The following is a 27,123-nucleotide window of genomic DNA, read 5'->3' on the forward strand; positions in this document are numbered from 1 at the left end:
TCACCAAGGTATTACTTGTATTACTGACACTCTTAGCATTTTAAGGTTAAGGTTACATTTTACCCTGAGTGACTTGAAACACCATTATAGGATCATTAAACCTGAAGTATAAAGGTGCAAGACACTCTACACCACACATTTTTCTCTACTCTTTACTCCTTCCTGTGACACAGCACTATTCTGGGTAGTCCTTTCAGATAGTGTGTATGAGAGACAGACAAAGGAGACAGGTTCCTGCTGCAGTGACTAAGCGGGCCGGGCTTAGGCCAGAGCCCTTGAGAGGGACTGAGACTGACTTTCTTCAGTAGAGACTGAGACAACCAGTATGCAGTTCTAAGCCCTTACAGGTTGGGTTAGGGTCCTATTCCAGGCAGGGCCGTTTTAATACATTGGTGGGCCCAGTGCACAGCCCTCAAGAGTGGGCCCCCCCCCCCCTTCCCTTTTGGCACATTGTATAATGTACTGAATTTGCCCCCACACTGTATCAAGAGCCCCAATACATACAGTAGTTACCTTATAACACTATTTCCACCATACAGTGATTACATATTACATAAAAACTGCACTAAACAAAACAGAAAGATATCACCAATGATACCATTACATAATACCGCCACATCATGACCCCTAACACTACAATCCTATAACAGAGTGCAGTTACATCCAGTGACTCACCGGGGGCGTCTTCTCCGATCAGAGTCTGTCACCTTTTCTTTTTCTCTCCATCCAGCCTGGGCCACCTTGAAGTCTTCTCCTGGCTGTGAATCTTCTCTCCAGAATCTGCCAGACAAATATTTAAGGCTCCAACACATACAGTAGTTAGGTCCCTTGTACCCCTATACAGTAGTTACACCCCTCTGTACCCCTACATAGTTACACCCCTCTGTGCCTCCATAGTTTTAAGGTGTCCCTGTAGTATATAGACCCTCATGTGCTCCTCCAGTTATATACAGCCCTCCTGTGCGCTTCCCCATTAGTATATAGCCCCCCTGTGCACTCTCCCCAGTAGTATATAGCCCCCCTGTGCTCTCCCACAATAGTATATAGCCCCCCTGTGCTCTCCCCCAATAGTATATAGCCCCCTGTGCTCTCCCACAATAGTATATAGCCCCCCTGTGCTCTCCCCCCAATAGTATATAGCCCCCCTGTGCTCTCCCCAATAGTATATAGCCCCCCTATGCTCTCCCCAATATACAGCCCCCCTGTGCTCTCCCCCATAGTATATAGACCCCTGTGCTCCCAAATAGTATATAGCCCCCCTGTGCGCTCTCCCATTAGTATATAGCCCCCCGTGCTCTCCCACAATAGTATATAGCCCCCCTGTGCTCTCCCACAATAGTATATAGCCCCCCCTGTGCTCTCCCCCCAATATTATATAGCCCCCCTGTGCTCTCCCCCCAATAGTATATAGCCCCCTGTGCTCCCCCATAGTATATAGCCCTCTCTGCTCCCCCATAGTATATAGCCCCCTGTGCTCCCCCATAGTATATAGCCCCCTGTGCTCCCCCATAGTATATAGCCCCCTGTACTCCCCCATAGTGTATAGCCCCCTGTGCTCCTACATAGTATATAGCCCCCTGTGCTCCCCCATAGTATATAGCCCCCTGTGCTCCCCCATAGTATATAGCCCCCTGTGCTCCCCCATAGTATATAGCCCCCTGTACTCCCCCATAGTATATAGCCCCCTGTGCTCCCCCATAGTATATAGCCCCCTGTGCTCCCCATAGTATATAGCTCCCCCATAGTATATAGCCCCCTGTGCTCCCCAGTAGAATATAGCCCCCTGTGCTCCCCCATAGTATATAGCTCCCCTGTGCTCCCCCATAGTATATAGCTCCCCTGTGCTCCCCCATAGTATATAGCCCCCTGTGCTCCCCAGTAGAATATAGCCCCCTGTGCTCCCCCATAGTATATAGCTCCCCTGTGCTCCCCAGTAGTATAAGGCTCCCCTGTGCTCCCCCATAGTATATAGCTCCCCTGTGCTCCCCCATAGTATATAGCCCGCTGTGCTCCCCCATAGTATATAGCCCCCTGTGCTCTCCCATAGTATATAGCTCCCCTGTGCTCCCCCATAGTATATAGCCCCCTGTGCTACCCCATAGTATATAGCCCCCTGTGCTCCCCCATAGTATATAGCCCCCTGTGCCCCCCATAGTATATAGCCCCCTGTGCTCCCCCATAGTATACAGCTCCCCTGTGCTCCCCAGTAGTATAAGGCTCCCCTGTGCTCCCCCATAGTATATAGCTCCCCTGTGCTCCCCCATAGTATATAGCCCCCTGTGCTCCCCCATAGTATATAGCCCCCTGTGCTCCCCCATAGTATATAGCCCCCTGTGCTCCCCCATAGTATATAGCTTCCCTGTGCTCCCCCATAGTATATAGCCCCCTGTGCTGCCCCATAGTATATAGCCCCCTGTGCTCCCCCATAGTATATAGCTCCCCTGTGCTCCCCCATAGTATATAGCCCCCTGTGCTCCCCCATAGTATATAGCTCCCCTGTGCTCCCCCATAGTATATAGCTCCCCTGTGCTCCCCCATAGTATATAGCTCCCCTGTGCTCCCCAGTAGTATAAGGCTCCCCTGTGCTCCCCCATAGTATATAGCTCCCCTGTGCTCCCCCATAGTATATAGCCCCCTGTGCTCCCCCATAGTATATAGCCCCCTGTGCTCCCCCATAGTATATAGCCCCCTGTGCTCCCCCATAGTATATAGCTCCCCTGTGCTCCCCCATAGTATATAGCCCCCTGTGCTGCCCCATAGTATATAGCCCCCTGTGCTCCCCCATAGTATATAGCTCCCCTGTGCTCCCCCATAGTATATAGCCCCCTGTGCTCCCCCATAGTATATAGCTCCCCTGTGCTCCCCCATAGTATATAGCCCCCTGTGCTCCCCATAGTATATAGCCCCCTGTGCCCCCCATAGTATATAGCCCCCTGTGCTCCCCCATAGTATATGTGCTCCCCCTCCCATATAACATTGAAAAAAATAAACACTGTTACTCACCTGGGTCCACGCGTTCCTCTTCTCTTCCCTCTTGTGGCCGCACTTCCTGCGGTCACAAGAGGCTGCACTCCCCTTACCCTCGCGCCGACGCTCCAGTGACGTCGGTTGCTAGAGGGAGAGTGCGGCCTCTTGTGACCACAGGAAGTGCGGCCACAAGAGTGACTGACAGGGAGGGAGCCAATGGCTCTCTCTCTGTCAGTAACGCTGCCGCTGAAGCGCCGCAGCAGCGGCAGCAGCGGCGGACGGGGGGGGGCCTGCAGGGGGCGCCATGGAGGGGTAAGTAGATTACCCATCCATGGCGCTCCCCCCTGACAGGCTGGTGGCCGCAGCCCTGTGCGACCGCACTGGTCGCACATAGCAACGGCCGGCCTGCTCGGGGGGGGCCCCTTTAACCAGTGGGCCCGGTGCACGTGCACCATGTGCCCTCTGGTTAAAGCGGCCCTGATTCCAGGGGCCGATCAATAATGTAAACAAGCGCCGATCTGCTAGAATTGGGCCGATTATCGCTCCGTGGAATAGGCCCCTAACTGTGCACTGGGACAAAATTGTCTATGCCGTCAGGACAGTCACCCCCTAGAGGAAAGGAAGAGGGACTGATCCCCAGTCAAGTGCCAAAGTATCTTACTGACAACTTTTGTCCACTTGGGGGAATGTGGGAGCTCTACCTAGAGACAGAGACTTAGGACTTAGACTGTGGTTGGACAGAAGGCGGTCATATATGCAAAGTGCATATACATACATTAGTACAAGGATTTCTTCTTTTAAATACCTTACAATGCCAGCAGAGTACTGTACTAATTAAACAAGGGCTAAATGGCCCCTACACTAAGGCTATGTTCACATCAGCGTTTTTCTTTTTTTCTAACGGATCCGTCTATATTAATTAAACGGATGAGCATAAACTGATGAGCAGACTGATGCAAACTCATTGCAAAATGTTCATCTTTTTTTTAAGGTCCGTTTGTATTTTGGCTTAAAAAAACTGACTTTTGTACGTCAGTTTGCATCCGTTTGCATCAGTCAGCATCCGTTTTTCTATACGTTTATTTTTCTTCTTTGGTTTCTTGCTGCTTCTGCTCATGGTCAGTGCAAAAACGGATGAAAACAAACGGATGTGAACGGAAATACCTTCCGTTTTAGATCCGTCCTCATTGACTACCATGTAAAAAAAAAACAAGTGCAAACACAATTTTTTCCTCCGTTAAAAAAAACGGATCCTGAACGGATTGCATGCAAACGGAGCACAATTAGGGCAAACGGAGCACACTAATATATCATGGGAATCTATGAGGATTTTAACGGATCCCGCAGTTTCCGTTTTGCTTACTCCAAAACGGAAAAGGTAGACGGAATGGTGCCAGATGGTCAAACGCTGATGTGAACGTAGCCTTACCTGTCTACACTCAGTCTTAACCTTCTTCTTCACTTTAACCTGTGAGCTAGCACCTGTGAGCAATTTACTGCGTTACACTGAAGTTCCAAGATTCAATTCTTGTTTAAGCACTGAACTCTGTCATCTTACTTGCACTACACCTGTACCTACCCCTAGTACTAACCCTTCAAGCGCAGTGCCCATGTGTCCAGGGGTGGGTGTTGCCAAGCCTGGCCACTATGACAAGGATACCCCAAAACACCTTCTAATCTGTTTCTATTCTCTGATTGGAATTCTTTTCATTTTCATTTTTTGGACATTGTTATAAGGGCTGCCTTCCTGTTTAAGCGGTTTTTAACAGCATTTAGTGACATGCTTTACGGCAGGCCCCAAAGACATAGATAATGATAGACAAGACCCGTTACTTTTTGATAAATGTGAAACATTACTGAGTGTTCTCTGTGACCTTTGAAGAGGTCATTCCAGATAAGCCAGTGCGGATCTGCTGGATCAGCGCTTGCTTACTGAGCCTTTGACACGGCTTGATAATTGTACACATCATGCAAAACTACAACTCCCATCATGCCTGGAAAGCTAAAGCTGTGGCTATCTAGGCATGATGGGAGTTGTAGTTTTACAATAACTGGAGGGCCAAGGTTCCCTACCCCTGAATTATAATATTCTCACAGTTTGTCTCACATTTTATAAATGTTATCTGATGTTTTTTAAGTGGAATCTTGATTGAAATGTACGCCTTTTTATTTTTATTTTTCAGATGAAATATTATGATTCCATTAAAGCCGTCATTTCTGCATCAAATGATGAGGCTACTGCATTAGTCATTGGTAAGTTGTTTAACCATAACCAAATTAATACAATATAGAAGAACTGCAATCTCATGGCATAGCTATGTTCCCACAATATTGAAAAGACAAAAAAAACTATGTATTTTGATAATGGTAGTTGTTATTGATGATTATGGTCAAAATGGCCTTTTTTTAACCTAAAAAAGACATTGTGGGAACATAGCCTATATGTGTGTGGCTGCTATATAACAAGTATACAAGGACTGCAATGGTGAACATCCATGACCACACGGGAGCAGCATTTTGGACAATATACCATCTGTCCCTAACCCATTTAGGGTATATTCACACAAACGCTCCGCATTTATCTCCCGCTGCCTTGGAGAAGTTGGATGCAGCACTAGGGAATCCTGGAAAACATGGATACAGCCTGTGTCATCCAACATTCGGCTTTGGACATCTAAAACAACCTGAACGTTCGGCAAATTCACTCATCACTAGTCAAGGCTGTGGTGCTTAAAGGGGTTATCCGGGGAGCAGAGCAGGTTCTACCTGTTCTACTTTCCAGTGATTCACTTCCTACCTCTGGCCATCTCAGAAGTATGCCATCCGAGACAGGAGGGTGCATGTCAGAAACATTGCAACGTCCAAAAGCTGCCCGATGTCACCGCAGCATTAGTCAGCTATTGACCATCATGTGTGGGTGTATGCTCCTGGCATGCACCCCCACCCCTCTTGTCTTCTAAGATGACCAGTGGAAGAAACGGAAGGGCAGGGAGTGGAACAGGTAGAACCTTTTCTGCTCCCGCAGGCAGGGGGAGAGTCCGTTTCAGGCATTCCATGTCCGTGTACCGAGCAGAACACGGAATGTTATACTGGAGCCACCTGGGCTGCATTTTTAGCATGCTGTCTTTTGAATTGCTACATGTCTAGGATCATTTTAAATATTTCCTCTATTGGCGTTTTTTCCATGCGATCCCACGGATAATTATTTCTATAAGAACTATTTCTGTACAATGTGTCGCATGTCATTTTCACGTGCACTATATTTAGTGAGTGCTTTTGCAGACTACACCCATCAGTCTGATTTTAGCTCTTTTGACCTTTTAAGTCACATAATTACAGTTTTGAGTAAGTGATAATAGATATAGTTGTACTTTTAGTCCCTGAGGCAAGGAAAAGGTTAGAAAAACTGATCTACAAGCAGATCATCAAAATATTTACTTGACAGTAAATGCCATTGGCCACTAAAAATAAAGGGTGGCTATATATATATACAGTGTATATATATATATATATATATATATATATATATATATATATATATATAGTGAACACTGTGAAAAAGGAGGAGAGGATGCAAAAATGGAAAGATGTATACATTTCTCCTCCTGGGAAGGGAAACTAGCAGAGGATCTAACCTGGTGATAACTCCCTATAGCGCATGGGGCACTAAGGATGATGGTATGACTCTTACCTTCATCTTCAGTGCCGTTTCCGTGCAGATTTGCAGTCCACCATATATTATGAATAATGGCCATTTTCTTAGAGAAGCCTGTCTTTAGAGTTATATAAAGATTGCTTTTTTTTTTGTCTGTTTGTTTTTTCAATTTAAAGAGGTACTCCGGGTTGGGGTCATTTTTATTATACAGCCAGGGAGGGGGTGGGTATAGAAGCCACCGGTCACTTACCTCTTAAGTAACTTGAAAAGAGGCAATTGTTTAGGCTGCTATCAGGACTATGAAGACTTTCAATGTAGATAAACAGGACAACTCTGCACTCGCAATTCAATGCTTCACATGTTCATTCAGCTTTTAGGGTGGGTTCACACGTACCGGATCGCAGCGGATTTCACGCTGCCAGTTCAGCATTAAAATTCATTTTGTATAGGTCTACATACTTAAGATTTTTCATTCCATTACGATTTTTCATTCCGCTGCGACTTTACACGTCCACACTCCGGCCTACTTCTGTGGCTCCCGGCTCCCTGACGTCTCACTCAGCCAAACTGTTGCTGCGACGGTACAGCGTACTGATTGGCTGAATAGTACGTCAGGGAACTGAGAGCCACAGAAACAGGCCGGAGCGCAGATGGGTAAAGTATTAACAGGGCAACAGTGGGGTAGGGGGACTTGGCTTAACATACTCGCGGCGGACTGCTGCGAGTATGTCAACAATTACAATTTGACAGGACATAGAATTGCAGTGGATTTCACTGCGGAACTCGCAGCATGAGAACCATTGAGATCCTGTACATGTGAAACTGGCCTGAAGCTCAATAATCTGTGAAGCGTTAAATTCTGAGTGCCGAGTTTTCCTCTTTATCAGTATTGCTATCCACGCGCACCGGATCCCAGGCTGAGTGCCGAGCGATTACTACTACTTTCAATGTAGAGTTGCAGAGGGCTTCTCCTCCCTACAGACACTGCAGTATTAGCAAACAAGGGAGACGAAATCCAGGCCATCACCTCTACAAGCCAATGGGCAAGGTCAAGGTCAGCTAGCACCAGACCCTCCTATCATGGGATCAATGCAGCAGAACCAGCACCAGGAAGAAAGCTGCTTTTTGATTTTGTTAAAACGACTTTGTACCCACAATCTGACCCCCCCAAACCGCTTGTACCTTTAGATAGCTGCTTTTAATCCAAGATCTGTCCTGGGGTCTGTTCGGCAGGTGATGCAGTTGTTGTCCTAAAAAACAACTTAAAACTGTGCCAAACGGCCGTGGCCTAGAATGTCTATGCATTAGGCTGGCACAACCTCTCCATCCCTCCTCCCCACCCTCCTCATCATTCGGAATGCTCCAGGCAGATTGTCTCCTATTCCCCACCTATGTCAGCACGGCACATGGGCTGCATCGTTAAGGCACCGGTGCAATGTTCAGACAGGAAAAATGTTCTAGGAGCACTCCTAATGATGAAGGGGGTGGGAAGGAGGGTCGGAGGGGGTGGTGCAAAGTTAGGGCACAGATATTCTTGGCCACGGCCGTTTGACACAGAGCTGCCAGTTTAAAAGTAGTTTTTTAGGACAATAACTGCATCACCTGACGAACGGACCCCAGGACAGATCTTGGATTAAAAGCAGCTATCCGAAGGTACAAGTGGTTTGGTCATATTGTGGGTACAGAGTCACTTTAATACATCTACCTCTCCTGTACGTATATATGTGCATTATTCTATCTCTTTAGTGTTACAATGTTGTGATGTAAACTCAATTTATTGGTTATATGTAAAACACTCTATAACCTAATATAAGCCTCCAGTCATATTTGTCCCTTCAAAGGTTGCACAATTGGGACAACTAATGTAGAACAGCAGATGAAGGACATAAAAGATCAAGCGAAAGACCTGAAGGGACGTCGAGGAGCATTCACACCGGGACCACCACAGAGGAGAACAAGTGGAGACCAAACAGTATTCCGTGTATATAAAGGGGTGAAAACGTTTGCGTTCTGCAAGAAGAGCAGCCTTATTGTTACAGGAGGAATGGATCGCATAATTAGAATGTGGAACCTCTATGTGCCTGCGTAAGATTATTTTATTATCTATATTATGCGTATATCTATAGAATAGGATCAGTGACCTATCATGAGTTTACCATGATATTAAGTCATGAAGTCAACATATCGTATGCATACCCAGAAGATGAGTAACAGTAAATACAGTGGTACCTTGGTTTAAGAGTAACTTGGTTTAAGAGCGTTTTGATTTAAGAGCTCAGTTTTTCAAAATTGTGACTTGGTTTAAGAGCATTGCTTTGGTGTAAGAGTTCCCTGTACTGGGTGGGAGGGGGAGTGGGGCATGGTCTGCATAGTGGGGTCTACAGCCCTGTACTCTGACCCAGGAAGTCTCCCTCACCTTCCAAATCATAGCAGATCCCCTTCAGGCTGGGGCTTACATCAGGGGACAGGACCGTGGAGGTAATCTCTCCATAGCTGTAACCCCTCTCTCCCCGGACAGAGAGTGCTGCTATACTGTGCCCACATCTGCCCTGCTCATTCCTTCATGCTCCCTGCAGTCTCTGTCAGCCCTTGTGTTTCCCATCCTCTCCATTACTGTACAGTAACCTATAATATCACATATTCTGCTGTTTCCGAATCACATATTCTGCTTGTTTCATCTGTATTACATGTTATTCAGAATAATAAATCATTATATTTGGGGTGTGGAAACAATTGTCTGCATTTCTATGATTTCTTATGGGAAAATTTGCTTTGGATTAAGAGTGGATTTGGATTACAAGCACGGTCGCGGAACAAATTATGCTCGTAATCCGAGGCACCACTGTACCACTGTACTTGCTTTAGGGTAGTCATTTTGTTCATAGTCATTAAGGCCAAAATAGGCTGCAGAGGCAAGGGGTTAAAGGGGTACTCCAGCAAAAATGTTTTCCGTTAAATCAACTAGATTCAGAAGGTTATATAGACTTGTAATTCACTTCTAGTTAAAAAATCTTAAATATTTCTGTACTTATCAGCTGCTGTATGTCCTGCAGGAAGTGGTGTATTCTTTCCAACTCTGACACAGTGCTCTCTGCTGCCACCTCTGTCCGAGACAGGAACCGTCCAGAGCAGTAGCAAATCCTCACAGAAAACCTCTCCTTCTCTGGACAGTTCCTGTCACATTCAGAGGGGGCAGCAGAGAGCACTGTGTCAGAGTTGGAAAAAATATACCACTTCCTGCAGGACATACAGCAGTTGATAAGTACTGGAAGATTTGAGATTTTTAAATAGAAGTAAATTACAAATCTGTATAACTTTCTGACACTAGATGATTTGAAAGATTGCCTGAGTACCCCTTTAAGAAGCCTCATATCATGACTGGGGATTTAATTAACTACACCCAATAGATGGTCCTTAAGCAACATATCTGGTGATACAGGTACTTTGCCTAAGGAACTTCAACACAATCACGTCACCACTCTGGACTGCTGGTGATATTCTATGTTTAATGTGGTTATAAATTTTGATGGCCCAGACAAAACTGTTGCGTGCTGAATATATTGTAACCTAAGGCCAGAATATTGTTTGTCTTGTTCCACTCCCGAGTTACACCCTGTAAAATAGCCCAGAGCTGCATTCACTATTCTGCCGATTAATATTTGGAATCAGCAGAATGTTACCCACCCCTGTCAACAGCTCAGCTGAGCTCAACTTCTACAATAGACTTCATTCTGGGACATGTATTTTTTTCTATATTAATATAATATACATTGATTGCTGTAAAGACGACACATTACAAAATGTGAACTTTTCTGCTACTTCCAGGCGAGCGACAGGCATGCTCCGTGGTCATACTGCCCCCATATTTTTTCTTGAAGTCTCATCAGAAGACAACAAGATCTTTTCAGTTGCAACAGACAATACAGTAAAGGTAAGGGGAGTTTTACAGATGATGTATAAGTAGAACACATTACCTTGTTACCGTCACTTGTCACTTTGCATAGGTTAGTAAGCCAAGGAAATAGAGAATCTTTGTAACATATCTTATCAGTGAAAAATGCCTCTTTCTGTCCGTATCAGGGAGACTACAGCAGCTTATAGGAAGTGATGGATTGGCAGTATAGACTGCTCATTTCTGCTCTATAATGCTCTCTATGCTGCTGCTGGTTCTGAGAGTGTTCCATATAGAGGTTTAAAGAAGCAGGATCTCCTCTTGTGTGTGCGGAGTGTATAGCGACATTGTAGAGGCTAGGCTCCAGCTAATAGGTAATGGAAAACTGAAAATTAGAGATGAACCCCGCAGAGTAAAAAAACTAGTACAAAATGCCTTATAAAAGGTATTAAATGGCCAGAAATAGTTCTACTCCTCAGGTACAAACAAGGCAGCTTATCCTAAAAAGTTACCTAAAACAATGGGTACGCTTGAAACATGAGAGCAGTTAAAAGTAATGTCCAGTATGATTCCATAACCAGGGAGTGCCTGAGAAATAGGCCATACAAACAGGAACATCACAAAATATCTAGTTTGGAGGAAATGGTATTGTCCCACCAAAAGTGAGAATGCTGGCAAGTATGCAAATGCAATACTATATCTGCCCTGCAGGTGATGCTGTAGGTTGAATGAACACATTAAATATTCTACCAAAAATGAGTTGCCCACTAGAGGGAGCCCAACCTTCTGCCATCTTGTCTGAGCAGTTAGCTTTACAGCAAGACATAGACAACAATGGACAGGAGTCGGGGGTGGATTAACTTTACCATAGACCCCGGGCTGTTGACCACCCACCCTACTGTAACTTTGGCAACACTAATGTGGTGTACATAGTACAGGATAGATAATGTCACGAAGCCCTGATTTGTGCAAAATTGTTGTAAAAAAGCACAAATCATGACAGAAATGTAGCCAGGAACAATACACCGCTGAAAGCTAATGTCTTTTTGGGTGGCCATGGGCCCCCCGGGAACGCAGGGCCCAGGACTACCGCCCGAAAAGGACCTAATATAATCCGCTACTGACAGAAGTTGTCCCTTTGACGTGAATGGGAAACTTCACTTAGCAAGAGACCATTCCACAGGGAGGGAGAGGCTGATCTGTGAGCTTCATGAATTGTTTTATTTATCTACTGGTGTCACCTGATGCTGTAATGCTGCACAGATTACTTTACAGCAGCCTCCTCCTTATCATCACAGACAAAACATGAAGTCTTGGTTTAGTTTTCGCCCCAGTGGTGGGAATAAAAATGACAAGATTTTTGTATAATATAGAAAGTAAAATGGGGAAAAAAAATTACGGTATATATGTTTAACAATAAAAATGGTTTTAAACAATACATTTTCTGATGAAAAGGCAGCAATAGTCTCTTCATTCTATTGATCGGTGTGGACCCTGCCATCAAACCTCCTTTATTATATATTAATGACTCATCCTATAAATTAAACTGACCAAACAATCCCTTTAATTATAGTCAAATATTATCTTTCATAGTGTCGCTCTCAGCTGTTGTTTTACTCACTGACTGTATAGTCTGTATTCTATAATAATATAGAAATATGCAAAGAATGAAGGTTCTCAATGAAGAAATATGTATTGTTTGAGATTTTATGAATACTTCCAGGAAAGATATACAGTATATTATAAGAAATTCTAACTATAAGGTATTGTTTGCTTATTTGAAATTCCCTTGAGTCAATGTAACTCAAGTATTTACGCCCACAATAATACAGCAGAAATATCTTTGGTGTCAGAATTGTAGAATTACTACATTGAAAGGGCATAACAAGCTTAAAGGGGTTGTGTTTTTTTTTTTAAATCAACTGGTGTCAGAAAGTTATTTCGATTTGTAATTTACTTCTATTAAGAAATCTCAAGTCTTCCCATACCTATCAGCTGCTGTATGTCCTGCAGGAAGTGGTGCATTCTTTCCAGCCTGACACAGTGCTCTCTGCTGACATCTCTGGCCGAGACAGGAACTGTCCAGAGCAGGAGAGGTTTTCTATGGGAATTTGCTGCTGCTCTGGACAGTTCCTGTCTCGACCAGAGGTGTCAACAGAGAGCACTGTGTCAGACAGAAAATAAAATATTTCATGTAGGACATACAGCAGCTGATAAGTACTGGAAGTGCTGTTTTTTTTTTATAGCAGTAAATTACAAATCTATATAACTTTCTGACACCAATTGACTTGAAAGAAAAAGATTTTCACTGGACAACCCCTTTGAAGGTATTGTCACAACATAGATGCCCCTTTAATGTAAGAGTGGCCAAGATGATCAGCTGACCCCTAAACAATCAGGATGAAGCTGACTATGGTTTACACAGTGGAAATATCATCCACTACTTGTTAGCGGCTAGCTACTCTGACTACTGGCAACACAGTTCCCCCTGTGATTTTAATATGCCCCAGTGCCCCGGTGCTAATTATTGATTGATAGCTATCTGTGTTTACATAGCGTTGTCAGTCACTAATTAGCTCCGTCCACTTGACTGCTTAGCCCAAAAAGAACAATGGTTTACATGAATAAATGAGAAGTCATCCTGGAATTTTTCCCACAAAACTATATATCAATCTGCTCTATAACCTGCTGCCTGTAGACTGAAATACATTTTCAACCTGACAGATCCTGTTAGCTTTAAAGCATACAGAAGTCTGAATGCAGCTCTGGGCTATAAGGCTATAAGTACGGATAAGAGCAAGATAAATAAAGCAATGTGTTCCCACTCTGTAAGACACCGGCCGGTCCGTGACCCGGCCGGATCACAGGACGGGCAGTGTCAGAAAAGATCATCCCGGATAACCCTTACTGCCGCTGAATCCGGATGCGGGCACATCCCTGTGCACCCGCATCCGAATTCCCCGCTGCACACAATGGAGCGTGCGGCCAGAGTCGCACGCTCCATTGTGTGAACTGACAGGGTTTTCTGCAGACATGTCAGTTTCTTGTGGCGTTGCTAGGGATTCCTGCCGGAGCGTATACTATGTGTATACACTACGGCCGGGATTCCTTAGAAGGTACCACTACGTAAGTTCCGTAGTAATCACAGTCATTGTTACAACGGACGTAATTATTACAAAACTTATGCAGTGGGAACATGGCTTATGGCTGTATCAAAGTTTTTCTAGACTACCTAGGACTGCATTCAACTTCTTCAGCCAATGGTATTCACATGCAGAACGATCAGAGTCGAGCATGCTCCAGATGCGAACAGCTCTAGTGCTAAGCAGATATCACTAGCATTTATTTATAATGATTTTTTCCTTTGGTTGTTGTAGGACCTAGTGATGGATGAGAGAATTATATATCAGAAACTGACTTTTATTATTTATTATGTCACCTTATGAACATCAACGTCTGCTAGTAATGCTGTTGCAGTACAATGTATTGCCACTAGAGTGCAGTCTTGTGCAAATTGTGTACCTATTCTTCCATCTATGCAACTGGTTCTATCTAGGGGAGATACGCTATAGAAGACCTAAAGCAATAGCGTACAGGATCTTTTATATCACTAAGGTTCTCCGTACAGGTTTAGCTGTAATGCTGAGGTTTAAAAAAAAGAAATTAATTTTAGCAATTTTGAAGAATTTTTTTTTTGTCACATGTATCGAAACATATGCTATAAAAGCATATACCATAGATGTGAATCTGTATGAGAATTGTAAACACAAAGAGGGGGATTTATCAGGAGCGATGTATCTGTACACCAGTCTTAGATAAATCCCCGTCCCCATGGCCTTCTCCGGTTTTATTAAGCAGCGCACGCCTTTCAGTAAATCTGGAAAATCTCGGAATATCCTTTTCTAGGGATTCAAGGATTAGAAACACTTGTCTGATTTCCTCCTAAAGCAGCACCACTTCTATCCACAAATTAAAGGGGTTATCCAGTGCTACGAAACATGGCCACTTTCTTTCAGAGACAACCCGGCTCTTGTCTCCAGTTCAGGTGCGGTTTGCAATTAAGCTCCATTCACTTCAATGGAACTGAGCAGCAAAACCCCACACAAACTGGAGACAAGAGTGGGGCTGTCTCTGGAAGAAAGTGGCCATGTTTTTGTAGCGCTGGATAACCCCTTTAAATTGTAGTATTGCAACTCAGCTTCCTATACCTCAATGGAGCCTAGCTGCAATACCAAAAAAACGCTAGGCCATGGCTCTGTTTCTGAAACATAGTAGCCATGTGTTTAATCCTGGACAAGTCCTTTAACTGGATACCACTGAAATCTCCTTACATGAATCATTCTAGGGGTCTCTCCTGATCTTTCTTGCTAAGCCGAGTCTACAAGAAAGTAAAACGTTGTAGTATACGGCTATAATCCGACCTTTAATAACTGACCAATGTTAGCAATGTCACCAGTTATATATAGAATCAAAGCTGTCTACATTGCTGCTGCCGCATAGTCAACTTGCAACGCTAAAACGCTGTGACACCCTTAGACTGAGCTTCTAAGTCTTCAGGCTACATGTACATGGCTGTCTTACATCTCTATACAACCTTGTATCTTAATATGGCACCGACCTCTCCGGGCCCTATATACTGTATATCTGTATTTTATGCTGGATTCTGTATGAATCCCAGCAGAAAAAAAATTGTGACATCTTCCATCTGAGCCTTTATTACAGCGGTCAAGTTCCATAGAACAGTAGATAAAGGGGGGGGGGAAGGAAGTAAAAACTTTTATTGTATGTGCCCCTCTGTCAGGGAAGTCTAATCTGCATCCATCATGTTATAGAGCAGAAGGAGCTGAGCAGAGTGATATATAGCTGTGTGGGAAAGATTCTAGAATAACTTGTCATTTATTCGTCTAAATATCTTCTTAGTTTGGGCTAAGAAGTCAAGTAGGCGGAGTTAATAATTGACAATTCTCTCTATGCAAACAGATCTGGGAAAGTTTCAAGCGACTCTGTACCCACAATCTGTCCCCCCCCCCCCCCCCCCAAACCACTTGTACCTTCGGATAGCTGCTTTTAATCCAAGATCTGTCCTGGGGTCCGTTTGGCAGGTGATGCAGTTATTATCCTAAAATACAACTTTTAAACTTGCAGTCCTGTGTCAAACTGCCATGGCCTAGAGTATCTGTGCCCTAACTTTGTACCACCCCCTCCGTCCCTCCTCCACACCCTCCTCATCATTAGGAATTCCCCTGGCAGGATTTTTCCTATTCCTCTGCAGTAAACACTGCACAGGTGCCTTAACGATCCAGCCCATGTGCCGTGTTCACACAGCTGATGAATAGGAGACAATCTGCCTGGAGCATTCCTAATGATGAGGAGGGTGGGGAGAAGGGACAGAGGTTGTGCCAGCCTTATGCATAGACACTCTAGGCCACACCAGTTTAACACAGGGCTGCAAGTTTAAAATTTGTTTTTTAGGACAATAACTGCATCACCTGCCGAACGGACCCCAGGACAGATGTTGGGTTAAAAGCAGCTATCCGAAGGTACAAGTGGTTTGGGGGGGGGGAGGGGGGGGTCAGATTGTGGGTACAGAGTCACTTTCAGTATAGCTTGTAGCTTGTAAATTTAAACTTCTGCTCATTCTAGGCGGTTCAGATCAATGACTAACACATAATATGGTATGCATATTCGCTCAAAGGCAGCTGTCAAATTAAGACCGCCCACTGGACTCCTATGCCCGGAATGAGCTTACGTTTTAATGTATCATAGGCAATTTGCTCAGCTGTTCCTGCCAGTAGAATGGATAATGTACAATGCTATGTCTTACAGAAATTAATATGACACCACCATTTCCCTCTGCATCCTAGTGTAGGTGGATAGATAGACCTTGCTATCCCTTGTATCTCTCAGTACACATCATATCATGTCTCTATTGCTGTCATATGCAGCAGACGTCACCAGCTTCTATAATGCACTCCAATTCCTTAAAATAAAGTTTCTGTATTTCTGTCAGTATACTACAAGTCTTGTACCATACAGTTTGTTCTGTCTGCATTACCTGTAATATGTGAAAAGGAAATTACAAAAAGACCCTAAGCTTACCCGTCCCCACGCCCGCATTGTGCCAAATGACCGGACTCCCATACCCCGCCAGGAGTCATCTTTTGCCGGGTTGCGGGTACATGACGGCCCGGTTGAAACGTCACAAGCGGGTGGGATTTAGCCTGCTTAGCCAATCAGTGACGACAGTGGTGACCCGCCCCAGTCACTGACTGGCTGAGTGGGGCTTCTGTCAGCCGAATCATGACATAGCCGGAGGGGAGCTCAGAAGACAGCTAGTGGGGTCCAGGAGTGGGACGCGGCTCTCTGTTCGAGCTGGGACCGGTAAATTTGACCTCTTCTTCCCCCACCCCAGCCCGAAATAATTTTTTTGCCCCACGCCAGACTTTTCCTTTAACATTTGATTTCCAGAAGATCTAGGACCATGCCTCCTTTTGTGGTGTTATAAAGTAGAGGTGTGCTTAATATACATTCTACAGTTCTCTGTATAAAGTAAAATTTATCAATACTAGAGATGAGCAAGCCTTGGGCATGCTCAGGTTCATCTGAACCCGAACGCTCTGGATTTAAAGAGTCACTGTCGTATTTTTTTTTTTTTTTTGCAGAAATGAATAGTGCAGACGATTTAAAGAAACTTTGTAATTGGATTTATTAGCCAAATTTGCCATTATCTGCATTTAAAAAGCCTTTCCCAGGTCCCCCCCCCTTCCTCTTTTCCATCCACTGCAAAAAATCAGGAAATTGTGACTTGTTGCATCAGACGTACCCAGTCTGTTCTAGGGAGAGGGGAGGGGGGAGGAGGAAGGAGGAAGGAGGGAGTTAGCTGACAGCAGAAAGCAGATAACAGAGGATTACAGGCACAGGAGCTGGGTGAACTCTGTAATCAGAGCTCAGAGAGGTCAGTGGTGACTGTCAGAGGAGATAAAGGGTGAGGGATTTGTAGATTAACTCTTTGTTGTCCTGTTTCGGTCTTTTATTTAGCTCTCACCGTAGGAGAACAATGAAGACAGGGGGGAAGCTTCAAACTGCTTTTTTTTTCGTGATAAAAATGCATTTTTCGGCTAATAAACCCAATTACAAAGTTTCTTAAAATCGCCTGGACTATTGATTTCTGCAAAAAAAAAAAATTCACGACAGTGACACTTTAATTAACAGTGGCTGAAGAAGTTGGATGCAGCCCTAGGGAGTCCTGGAAATCATGGATACAGCTCATGGATGTATCCATATTTTCCAGGCAGCCTTTGGGTCCTTTTAGACAAATTAATTTCTAATTTTCTCCAATTAATGATAAACGATTGCAAGCGAGCACCTTTGAGAGTGACCTGAAATCATTCACCATAATACATGGAACAAGTCCTTAGTTATGATATGTGTACATACACCCAAAGATTTGAGAATGATTAACGAACAATTAATGATTTTATGGTCAGCTCAAAAGATAAAGGGGCTGGAGATAATGTGAACTGTGTGCCTTCCACATTAGTGGTGACTGGAGCAAAGTAGTCCGGAGGAAAGGAGGGACATGATGGAAATCTTTAAAAATGTCAACGGACTAAATAAGGTCCAGGAGGGAAGTGTTTGTAATAAGAAAACTGAACACATAAACAAGGGGACACAATCTGAGGTTATTGGGGGAAAGATCAGAAACAACATAAGAGAATATTACTTTATTGAATGAGTAGTAGATGCTTGGAACAAACACCCAGTAGAAAAGTAGGTAAACCTGCCTGGGATAAACATTGAAGCTTATTGAAGCTAGTTACTGGATGAACTGGTAATAATAATGGTAAAAATACAGACAATCGCTTATTCGTTCAGTCTATGTAATATAAATCCTTGTATATTTTTCAGATATGGGATATACAGAGTCACACGTGTCTATTTACAGCCTGCTCAAAATCCAACGGGATCAGGGGAGAACTCACTGCCTGCCTTTATATCCCTGAAATCAGAGCACTGTGCGTGACCACCGATTCCATCGCCCTTCTACAGGTCAAACTAAAGTAAGAGACAATACCTGCTGCATAACAATGGGCTGTAAAGGAGTTTATATCTAGCTTAATAAATGTTCACCTTTCCATTCTATACTGTATATATAGTGTGAACGGATTGTAACTGATGATTGCTTTTCATCCTAAACCATTTTTTTAAAGTGGTGTTTTTTTATGTTATTCAATATAAAAATCCAAAATGTATTCAAATTTTCATATGTAGTAGGCTGATGTTTTTTGTTTTCTGCAGATCACTTTTTGGCCTTGTTGTGTAGACTAGGAAAGGATCATGGGAGACACTTCATTATCTTTAATAAGGATGGGGGAGATAATGATATATGACAGCTCTATGTACTGCTAAGGCTGGGTTCACACTGCGTTTTTGCAATGCAATCCATTTTCACATTTTTTTTTCTTTCCAAAAAACGGATGCATATGTGTGCATCCTTTTTGATCCGTTTTTCAATTGAATTCCTTTTTTAAAAAAATTGATCAAAACGGATCCGTTTTTTTTTTACATGCACAAAAACGTAGTCAACCTCATTTTTGCGTCTGTTAAAAAAAAGACGAATCCGTTTTGATCCTTTTTTTTTAATTTTTTATACAGAAATACAATGGAAAACACAGTGTTAACCCAGCCTAAGGCTATGTTCACACGGCATAAAAGTACGATGGCAACAACGGCCGTACTTTGTACGCTGAGACACACAGCCTTATCTTCTATGGGATCCCGGCCGGAGCGTATACACATAGTATACGCTCCGGCCGGGATCCCGTGCAGCGTCGCAAACAACTGACATGTCAGTTTTCTGCGGCCGCAATTCAGCAAATTGCGGCCGCAGAAAGACCTGTCAGTTCACACAATGAAGCGCCCGCATCAGAACACTACGGCTACAGTACCGGCCGGGATAATCTTTGCAGAGACCCGTCGTTCCGTGACCAAGCTGGGCCACGGAACGGCCAGTCTCTTACAGCGTGTGAACATAGCCTAAGGCAGGATAGCAATAGTACTCTATATCATACACAGAGCACCTCCCCCACCACTCTCTTGTCTCTGGCATATTAGGTTGTACTCCATTTCTCTCTGGAGACTCTGTTAGTGTATTGACATTGATGGTCCATTACCATTATTAATTGTACCTGCTGTAACATGTGCACATCCTGCTGTACTGTCTACTGAGACATTACTGGAAAGAAACATGTAAATGGAGTGGTAGCTCAGTATGTGCTATGAACATGTGACCACTGCCGCTAATTACTGATAGGTAATATTGTAGGTATTATTTTCATGATTATTTTATTCTAGATGGCGCCATAGCACAACTGCATCATCGCCCAATCCTTGGTCACCCAAGTTAGCACATCCCAATCGACCACAGTTACCAATCTTTTAAATAAGTGGTTTAAAGAGTCAATTGGCCAATCGGCTGAGTTAGGCTGGGTTCACACTGCGTTTTTGCAATCTGTTTTTTTTGGATGAAAAACGGATTGCAAAAAAATGGTTGCATTTGTGTGTGCATGCAAATGGATGCATTTGATCAGTTTTTCCTTTGACTTCCATTATAAAAAAAAAACGGATCAAAACGGATCCGTTTTTTTGACGGACACAAAAACGTTGCTGACACTATTTTTTTGTCCGTTAAAAAAAACGGATCCGTTAAAAGTATGCTGAAAACGCAGTCTGAACCCAGCCTAAGATGCACTGTCTTACCTACAGAATATGCTAATTTACGGCCCACTATAATATTTTTTTTAGGGGGGAGGGTAATGTAAAGCTTCGGGGAAAATTATAACTAATATGCAAATGTTCTGCTAGAGCCAGTGACTGAGCAATCTGATTTTTATTCATTATATTCAGGCTTCCTAAGGGCTTATCCTGCAATGGTCTATACTCTGCAATTATAGTATAGAAAAGTGGGCAGGCATCACAATTGTATATAAAAGCAGAGTACTAGTCCTTGCAGCCCAGCTCAAGCTACCACCACAAACAGCAAAAAGGTCTGCACCTCCAATAGTCAAGCAATATACTTTATTAATCAATACAAGACTCAAACTTTTAAAACCATTTCCTCGGGGGTAAAGAACATGTGCCATAGTGTTAATATATATAGTGACCATAATCATTGTAAATAACATTCCATGATGTAATGGCCAGGCGGCGGTAAAGACACGTATATAGTACTTACAGTGGTCTACATGTTAAGGGACTCCATAATCCTGCCATCCCCGCTCCCCACAGTGGCGCCATGATGAAACAATCCGCTGACCCATGTCATCACATGGGTCTGTTATGGTGAGTTTTTGCGTTGTAGGCACATGCCCCTTACTGACATGATCCCTACCTGATGTACAATCTATACTCCAAGAGTCCAAGCGTATGCGCTAGATCATAGTGAGCCACCTCCTCCACCAAGAGAGAGAAAGGCTCGTCACTATAGCATTTGCTCATGCCATACCATGGCCAGTTGTGGACAGTGTTTTAAATGGTTGGAATTTTTTTTTTTTTTTTTCGTTTTGTAGAGAATAATAAAGTATATTACATGCATATTGGAGGTGCAGACCATTCTGCTGTTTGTGGTAGTATATTCTGCAATTATACCATCAAACTCCTCCAAGGCTTATACTCCTACACAAGAAAATGGCAATTTAAAATATGCAGAACATGGAGTAGGCTGTTCAGCTCTGAAGGCCCGAACTAAGTGGCTTCATTATGAGTCTGACGTCTACGACTGAAATAGTAAAAACATAGGAAAAGGCTTCCTTTATTTTTCAAGTGTATTAACCTAAATTGGAGACACCTCTGGTGACCTTATGCTGCTATATGAGGCTGTTACATTACAAGTATATCCTAATAGTGGAATTTACCTTTTTACAAGCCATGGCAATCCAAAAGAAAAGCGGATCTCCCTTAGGCCCCGTTCCCACTGAGCAAAGCTAGCGGAATTGTCCGCCGCGGAATGCCGTTAGCCTCCCGCTCATAATGGGACTCTATGGGAGGCGCGCGCTCCTGCCCTGTCTGCGCTGAAGAATGAACATGTTCATTCTTCAGCGCGTACAGAGCAGCAGCGCGCGCCTCCCATAGACTCCCATTATGAGCGGGAGGCTAACGGCATTCCGCGGCGGACAATTCCGTCGCGGAATTCCGCTACCTTTGCTCAGTGGGAAGGGAGCCTTAAAGGGGTTATTCAGCGCTATAAAAATGTAACCACTTTCTTTTCAGATAGCAGAGACAGTATCCAGTTTGGGTGCAGGTTTTGTAACTCAGCTCCATTGAAGGGAATGGAGCTTAATTGCAAACCACACCTGAACTGGACACAAGAGGAAAAGCTGTCTCTGGAAGAAAGTGGCCATGTTTTTGTAGCACTGGATAACTCCTTTAACTCATCACCAGACAAAGGTTGTGGCAAAATATATGCCTGCATTAGCACTAGGGTAAAAAGAAGCCCCCTGGGCAGTTTTGACTACGGTTTCCAATATAATATCATGCTAAGGCCAGGTTCACACTTAGTAAGGGCCCTATTCCACAGGAGCGATAATCGGCCCCATTCAGCCGATTTTCGCTCCGTAGAATAGAGAGAACGATCAGCCGATGATCGTGTCATCGGCTGTTCGTTCATTTAGGTTCAGACCTAAAATCGTTGTTCACCACCAGCGCATCGCTACGGTTGAATAGCGGTGCGCGGCGACGACCGATGATTTCAGCAGAACCATACATTACCTGTCCGGGCTGCAGGTCTTCTTCTCCCGATACCACTCGGCAGCATCGGCTTCGGAGTGGGGCTGTCTAAACTGACAGACATCTCAGCCAATCACTGGCCAGAAATGCCGCGGCCAGTGATTGGCTGAGCAGTCTGTCAGTTCAGACAGCTCCGCTCTGAAGCCGATGCTGCCGCGCGGGATCGGGAGAAGAAGACCTGCAGCCCGGACAGGTAATGTATGAAACAAGGGCTGCAAGGACATCGGTAACGATCAACAAGGGCCATGGAATAGGCCCGTGGAATAGGGCCCTAAGACAGCGGCAGTTCTGAATGGCTGCTGTCAGTGAAGTTCTCGCCAGCTGATAGGCAGTACTGACCGGATGATTTTTTACTTCTTTTGATCTGGAATGTTGGCGCATTCGGGTGCGCCCGCATTCCAAATCACCACAGCAGACAATGTAAAGTGCAGCCGGGGCCGCACTTTACATTGTCTGCTCTGACAGTCTTGTGTGGTCGCTATTCAATGAACAGCACAAAAGTGACATGTCACTTTTCTATGCGGCTGCATGGAATCCCGGTAGGAGTGTATACAGAGTGTATACAGTACACTCTGGCCAGGATTCTATAGGACATAATGTTATTTTAATTTTCAATAAATAGCCGTTATTTATTGAAAATTTACATTGTGTGAACTTAGCCTTAAGCTATAGGATAGATATGAGTGAAGTTGCCGAAAGTTGGGGTTCACAGAAACCCGAATGATCGGCATTTGAATCCTGCTGCCAGGAGAAGGTGGATACAGCATGTTTCAGTCCTCACACTGCATCCACCTTCTTCAGGCAGTGAAATTCAAATGCTGATCGTTTGGGTTCGGCAAGTTAATTTATCTCTACCACAGAACACATAAAAATTTTTGTACAGCAATATGTCACTAAAATATTCTATTGTGTACAAGGGCCTTGGCTCAGCCTCACCTGGACACCTCTCACAAAGAACCTGTCCTCTGCTGCAAGTACAATAAAGCCTTCAGGCAAGTCGTCACCTGCTCAGAAGGATCGGTAAGTGTTTCTCAAGGCTGCATCACAATGTCTCTATACTTTCTTTTAATGTTTGTATTCGTTTTCAGTTAACTCATGTTTTCACAGCTTTTAGTCCTAGTATAGATAGAAGAAAAGGGCCTATTTATAGGAGAAATAAAGTTATTTTCATGTTAACCCTTTCCTGGAACATGATTCATGAATTTCTAAGAGCCATAACATTACTTTTCTGACTTTCATTACTTTTTTTGCAGGAAGTTGAATTTGATATTTTTTTTTAAGTTAGAAATTCATTTGTTCTGAATTTGCCATGCTGTTTGCTTTTGTCTATGGAGATAAGTAAGGGCCATTTTTGTGCAGTAAGCTGTAGTTTTTATTGGTACAATGGGACTTTTTGATCACATTATTTTATGGGATTTGAGGCTACATTGTTAACCCTGCAGGGACAATAACATTTTAATAGTTCATTTTTTATGGCACCACTCTTGTCTCCAGGTCAGGTGCGGTTTGTAATTAAGCTCCATTCACTTCAATGGGAATGAGTTACAAAACCTGCACCCAAACTGGAGACAAGAGTGGGTCTGTCTCTGAAGAAAGTAGCCATGTTTTTGTCACGCTGGATAACCCCTTTAATGTTATCTTCTTTTTTTCCTTACAGGCTGTGAGAGTTTGGGATTTTGAGACTGGGAAACAAGTATTTGAATTCAATGACGCACATGGAAGTTATGGGATCACTTGTATGACATTTGATCCTAGTGGTAGACGGTATGTATTTTATAAAGGAGTACTGACATTAAAAAAAAAGTTTGCCATACTGTAGAAAATGAGTCCCATGTACACTATAAAAAACTCTCTCCCAGCTGTGTGTCATGTGACCGAGAGACTCCTAATGTACATCTTGTGCACATGGAGCAGGGAGAGAAGCACTTCGCTGCATGCTTCTTTCCCTGTCTAGTCTAGTGATCGAGGTCTGAACAACTGATCTAAATGTTTTACATGTCTCTACAACATGCCAAAAGTTTTTAAAAATGACAGGCAAAATTTAAAGATTTTCATTTGAAAAAGGTCTGAGATGCCCATTTTTCTAAATGGATATATTCCCTGTAAAATAAGGCAGCACTGCTTCCAGCGTGTCAGTGTTAAGATACTGATTGATCAGTCAAACGAAAAAGAATATGGCCGAAGTGCTGCATGATCCTCTCCTCGCTTGATCTATAAGACCTAGACGGCCCCCATAGACTTGCACTATGAGACCGGGTTTACACTATTTAAAACACAGGCCATTCTGTGACCCGGCTGAGTCACAGAACAGCCGGTGTCAGTGAAGTTCATCCCTGCCAGTACTGCTCTACGGCTGGGATAAACTTCCATTCTATTGAATTGGGATGCAGGCGCATCCGTGTGCGCCCACATCCTAATTCACCATTGAACATAATAGAGAGTACTCCATCAGATCCCAGCAAATGAAGGAACAATGAGGAATTACACTGAACAATTAGTGAACGAATGTGGAATTACAACTAACGTTTAGCAGACAATTAGCAATGATTTTGGTGCCAGCACCAAACAAACCATGAACGATTTCTCGTTAGTCGTTTGATCATTGCCTGCATCGCTTAAATTCGAACCATATAACGATAATTGTCCCGTCTAATAGGGCCCTTAGACATATACTCATGTAATCTACTGCTTAACCCCTTCCCCCAATATGACGTCCAGGGACGTCATGAAAAGCAGTGCCAGAATGCATCATGACGTCCCTGGACGTCATGCTTTCCCTGCCTCCCCCCTCTGTCCCTAGGTGAGATCGGGCAGCAGGAGGAGGCTGTGTCACACAGCCTCCTCCTGCTGCCACTGCCCGGAGGGGAGCCGCGCTCCCCCCCGGGCAGTTAACCCCATAAACGCCGCGGTCAATGCGACCGCAGCATCTATGGGGAGATTCAGTGTCCCCCGCCGATCGGGCGGCGGGGGGAGGCTGCAGAACGCTGCCTCCCCCCACCGCCACTCAATCTGTGTCCCCTGGCCCCCTCCCCTCGTCCCCCGATACCGGCGGATCGCCCCTACTACCGTTTTAGCGGCGATCTGCCGGTACCGGGCATTACCGGCACCGCCGATAGCTTTCATCTCAAATGTCCCCTCAGACCCCAGATCAGCCCCCCGATCACCCTACCCGGGCGGCCATCAGATCCAAGATGGCCGCCCCCATCCCTGCGAACAAACGATGTTTGTTCGCAGGGATGGAAATTAATTAGTGATCAAAGCCCCATGCTCTCCGCCACCGGAGGTAGCGGAGAGCATGGGGCAGTGATCGGGGACCCCCCCGTGTGGTCCCGGAGCAGGCGATCGGTGGTATATACTATATACCGCCGATCGCCTGTTCCCAGTGCTGATCAGCACTTTTTATCCCCTGTCACCATAAATCATTGGTGACAGGGGATAAAAAGTGTCACCGTGCCCCCCCCCCAAGTCGCCTCCCACCCCCCCAGTCACCCCCGTCCCCCAGTCACCCCCCCTTCCCCACATACGTTACCTGATCCACGGAGCTCCGTCCTCCTCGACGTCCAGGCTGATTCTGAAGTGCGCATGCGCTCCAGAATCAGTTATCTCAGAAAATTTAAAGTGACAGAGACCAATTTGGTCTCTGTCACTGAACTATGATTACTGTGATAGAAAATATCACAGTAATCATAGTAATACAGTAAAAAATTAATGTATAAAGTACAAAAAGTGAAAAACATACAAAAAAATAAAACACACACTTTTTATTATAGTAATAATTGCAGTTTACTCCCAGATTACCCCTAGCCCCCCCCAAATTACCCGTAACCACCGCAGGTTGCCCATATCCTGCCCCAGATTGCCCGTATCCGCCCCAGATTGCACATAATCACCGCACATTGCCCATAACCACCGCACGTTGCCCATAACCACCGCACATTGCCCATAACCACCGCACGTTGCCACTAACCACCGCACGTTGCCACTAACCACCGCACGTTGCCACTAACCACCACACGTTGCCACTAACCACCACACGTTGCCCATAACCACCACACGTTGCCACTAACCCCCGCACTTTGCCACTAACCACCGCACATTGCCACTAACCACCGCACATTGCCACTAACCACCACACGTTGCCCATAACCACCGCACATTGCCCATAACCACCGCACGCTGCCCATAACCACCGCACGTTGCCACTAACCACCGCACGTTGCCACTAACCACCGCACGTTGCCCATAACCACTGCACGTTGCCTATAACCACCACACATTGCCCATAACCACCGCACGTTGCCCATAACCACCGCACGTTGCCTATAACCACCACACGTTGCCCATAACCACCGCACGTTGCCCATAACCACCGCACGTTGCCCATAACCACCGCACGTTGCCCATAACCACCGCACGTTGCCCATAACCACCGCACGTTGCCTGTAACCACCCCAAATTGCCAGTGAGCCCCTCCAGATGGTCCGTAATCAGCCCCGATTGCCCGTAACCCCCCCATATTGCACGTAACCACTGCACGTTGCCTCTAACTCACACACGTTGCCAGTGACCCCCTCCAGATTGCCGTAACCATCCAAAATTACATGTACCCACCCCTGATTACCTATAAGCACTTCCGTTTATCCGTAACCACCCCAGATTGTCTGTAACCACCCCATGTTGCCCGAAACCGCCGCAGATTGTCTGTGACCGCCCCATGTTGCCCGTAACCACCGCAGATTGTCTGTAACCACCCCATGTTGCCCATAACCACCGCAGATTGTCTGTAACCCCCCCAGGTTGCCCCTAATCACATGTAATTCCCACC

General features: G+C 44.7%; 1 protein-coding gene across 2 annotated transcripts in view; it reads left to right on the top strand.

Moving 5' to 3' along the window:
- LOC138793484 (cilia- and flagella-associated protein 337-like) overlaps nt 1-27,123 on the top strand; it is a 126,795-nt gene that overhangs the window by 37,849 nt on the left and 61,823 nt on the right. For both annotated transcript variants that reach the window (XM_069972075.1, XM_069972077.1), the window contains exons 12-17: nt 5,151-5,220; nt 8,464-8,707; nt 10,448-10,553; nt 18,423-18,574; nt 23,216-23,318; nt 23,956-24,062. In XM_069972075.1, coding sequence (XP_069828176.1) covers nt 5,151-5,220; nt 8,464-8,707; nt 10,448-10,553; nt 18,423-18,574; nt 23,216-23,318; nt 23,956-24,062 — 782 coding nt within the window. The remainder of the gene's footprint in view (nt 1-5,150; nt 5,221-8,463; nt 8,708-10,447; nt 10,554-18,422; nt 18,575-23,215; nt 23,319-23,955; nt 24,063-27,123) is intronic.

The sequence above is a fragment of the Dendropsophus ebraccatus genome, chromosome 5 (assembly GCF_027789765.1).
Source record: "Dendropsophus ebraccatus isolate aDenEbr1 chromosome 5, aDenEbr1.pat, whole genome shotgun sequence".
Taxonomy (NCBI): Eukaryota; Metazoa; Chordata; class Amphibia; order Anura; family Hylidae; genus Dendropsophus; species Dendropsophus ebraccatus.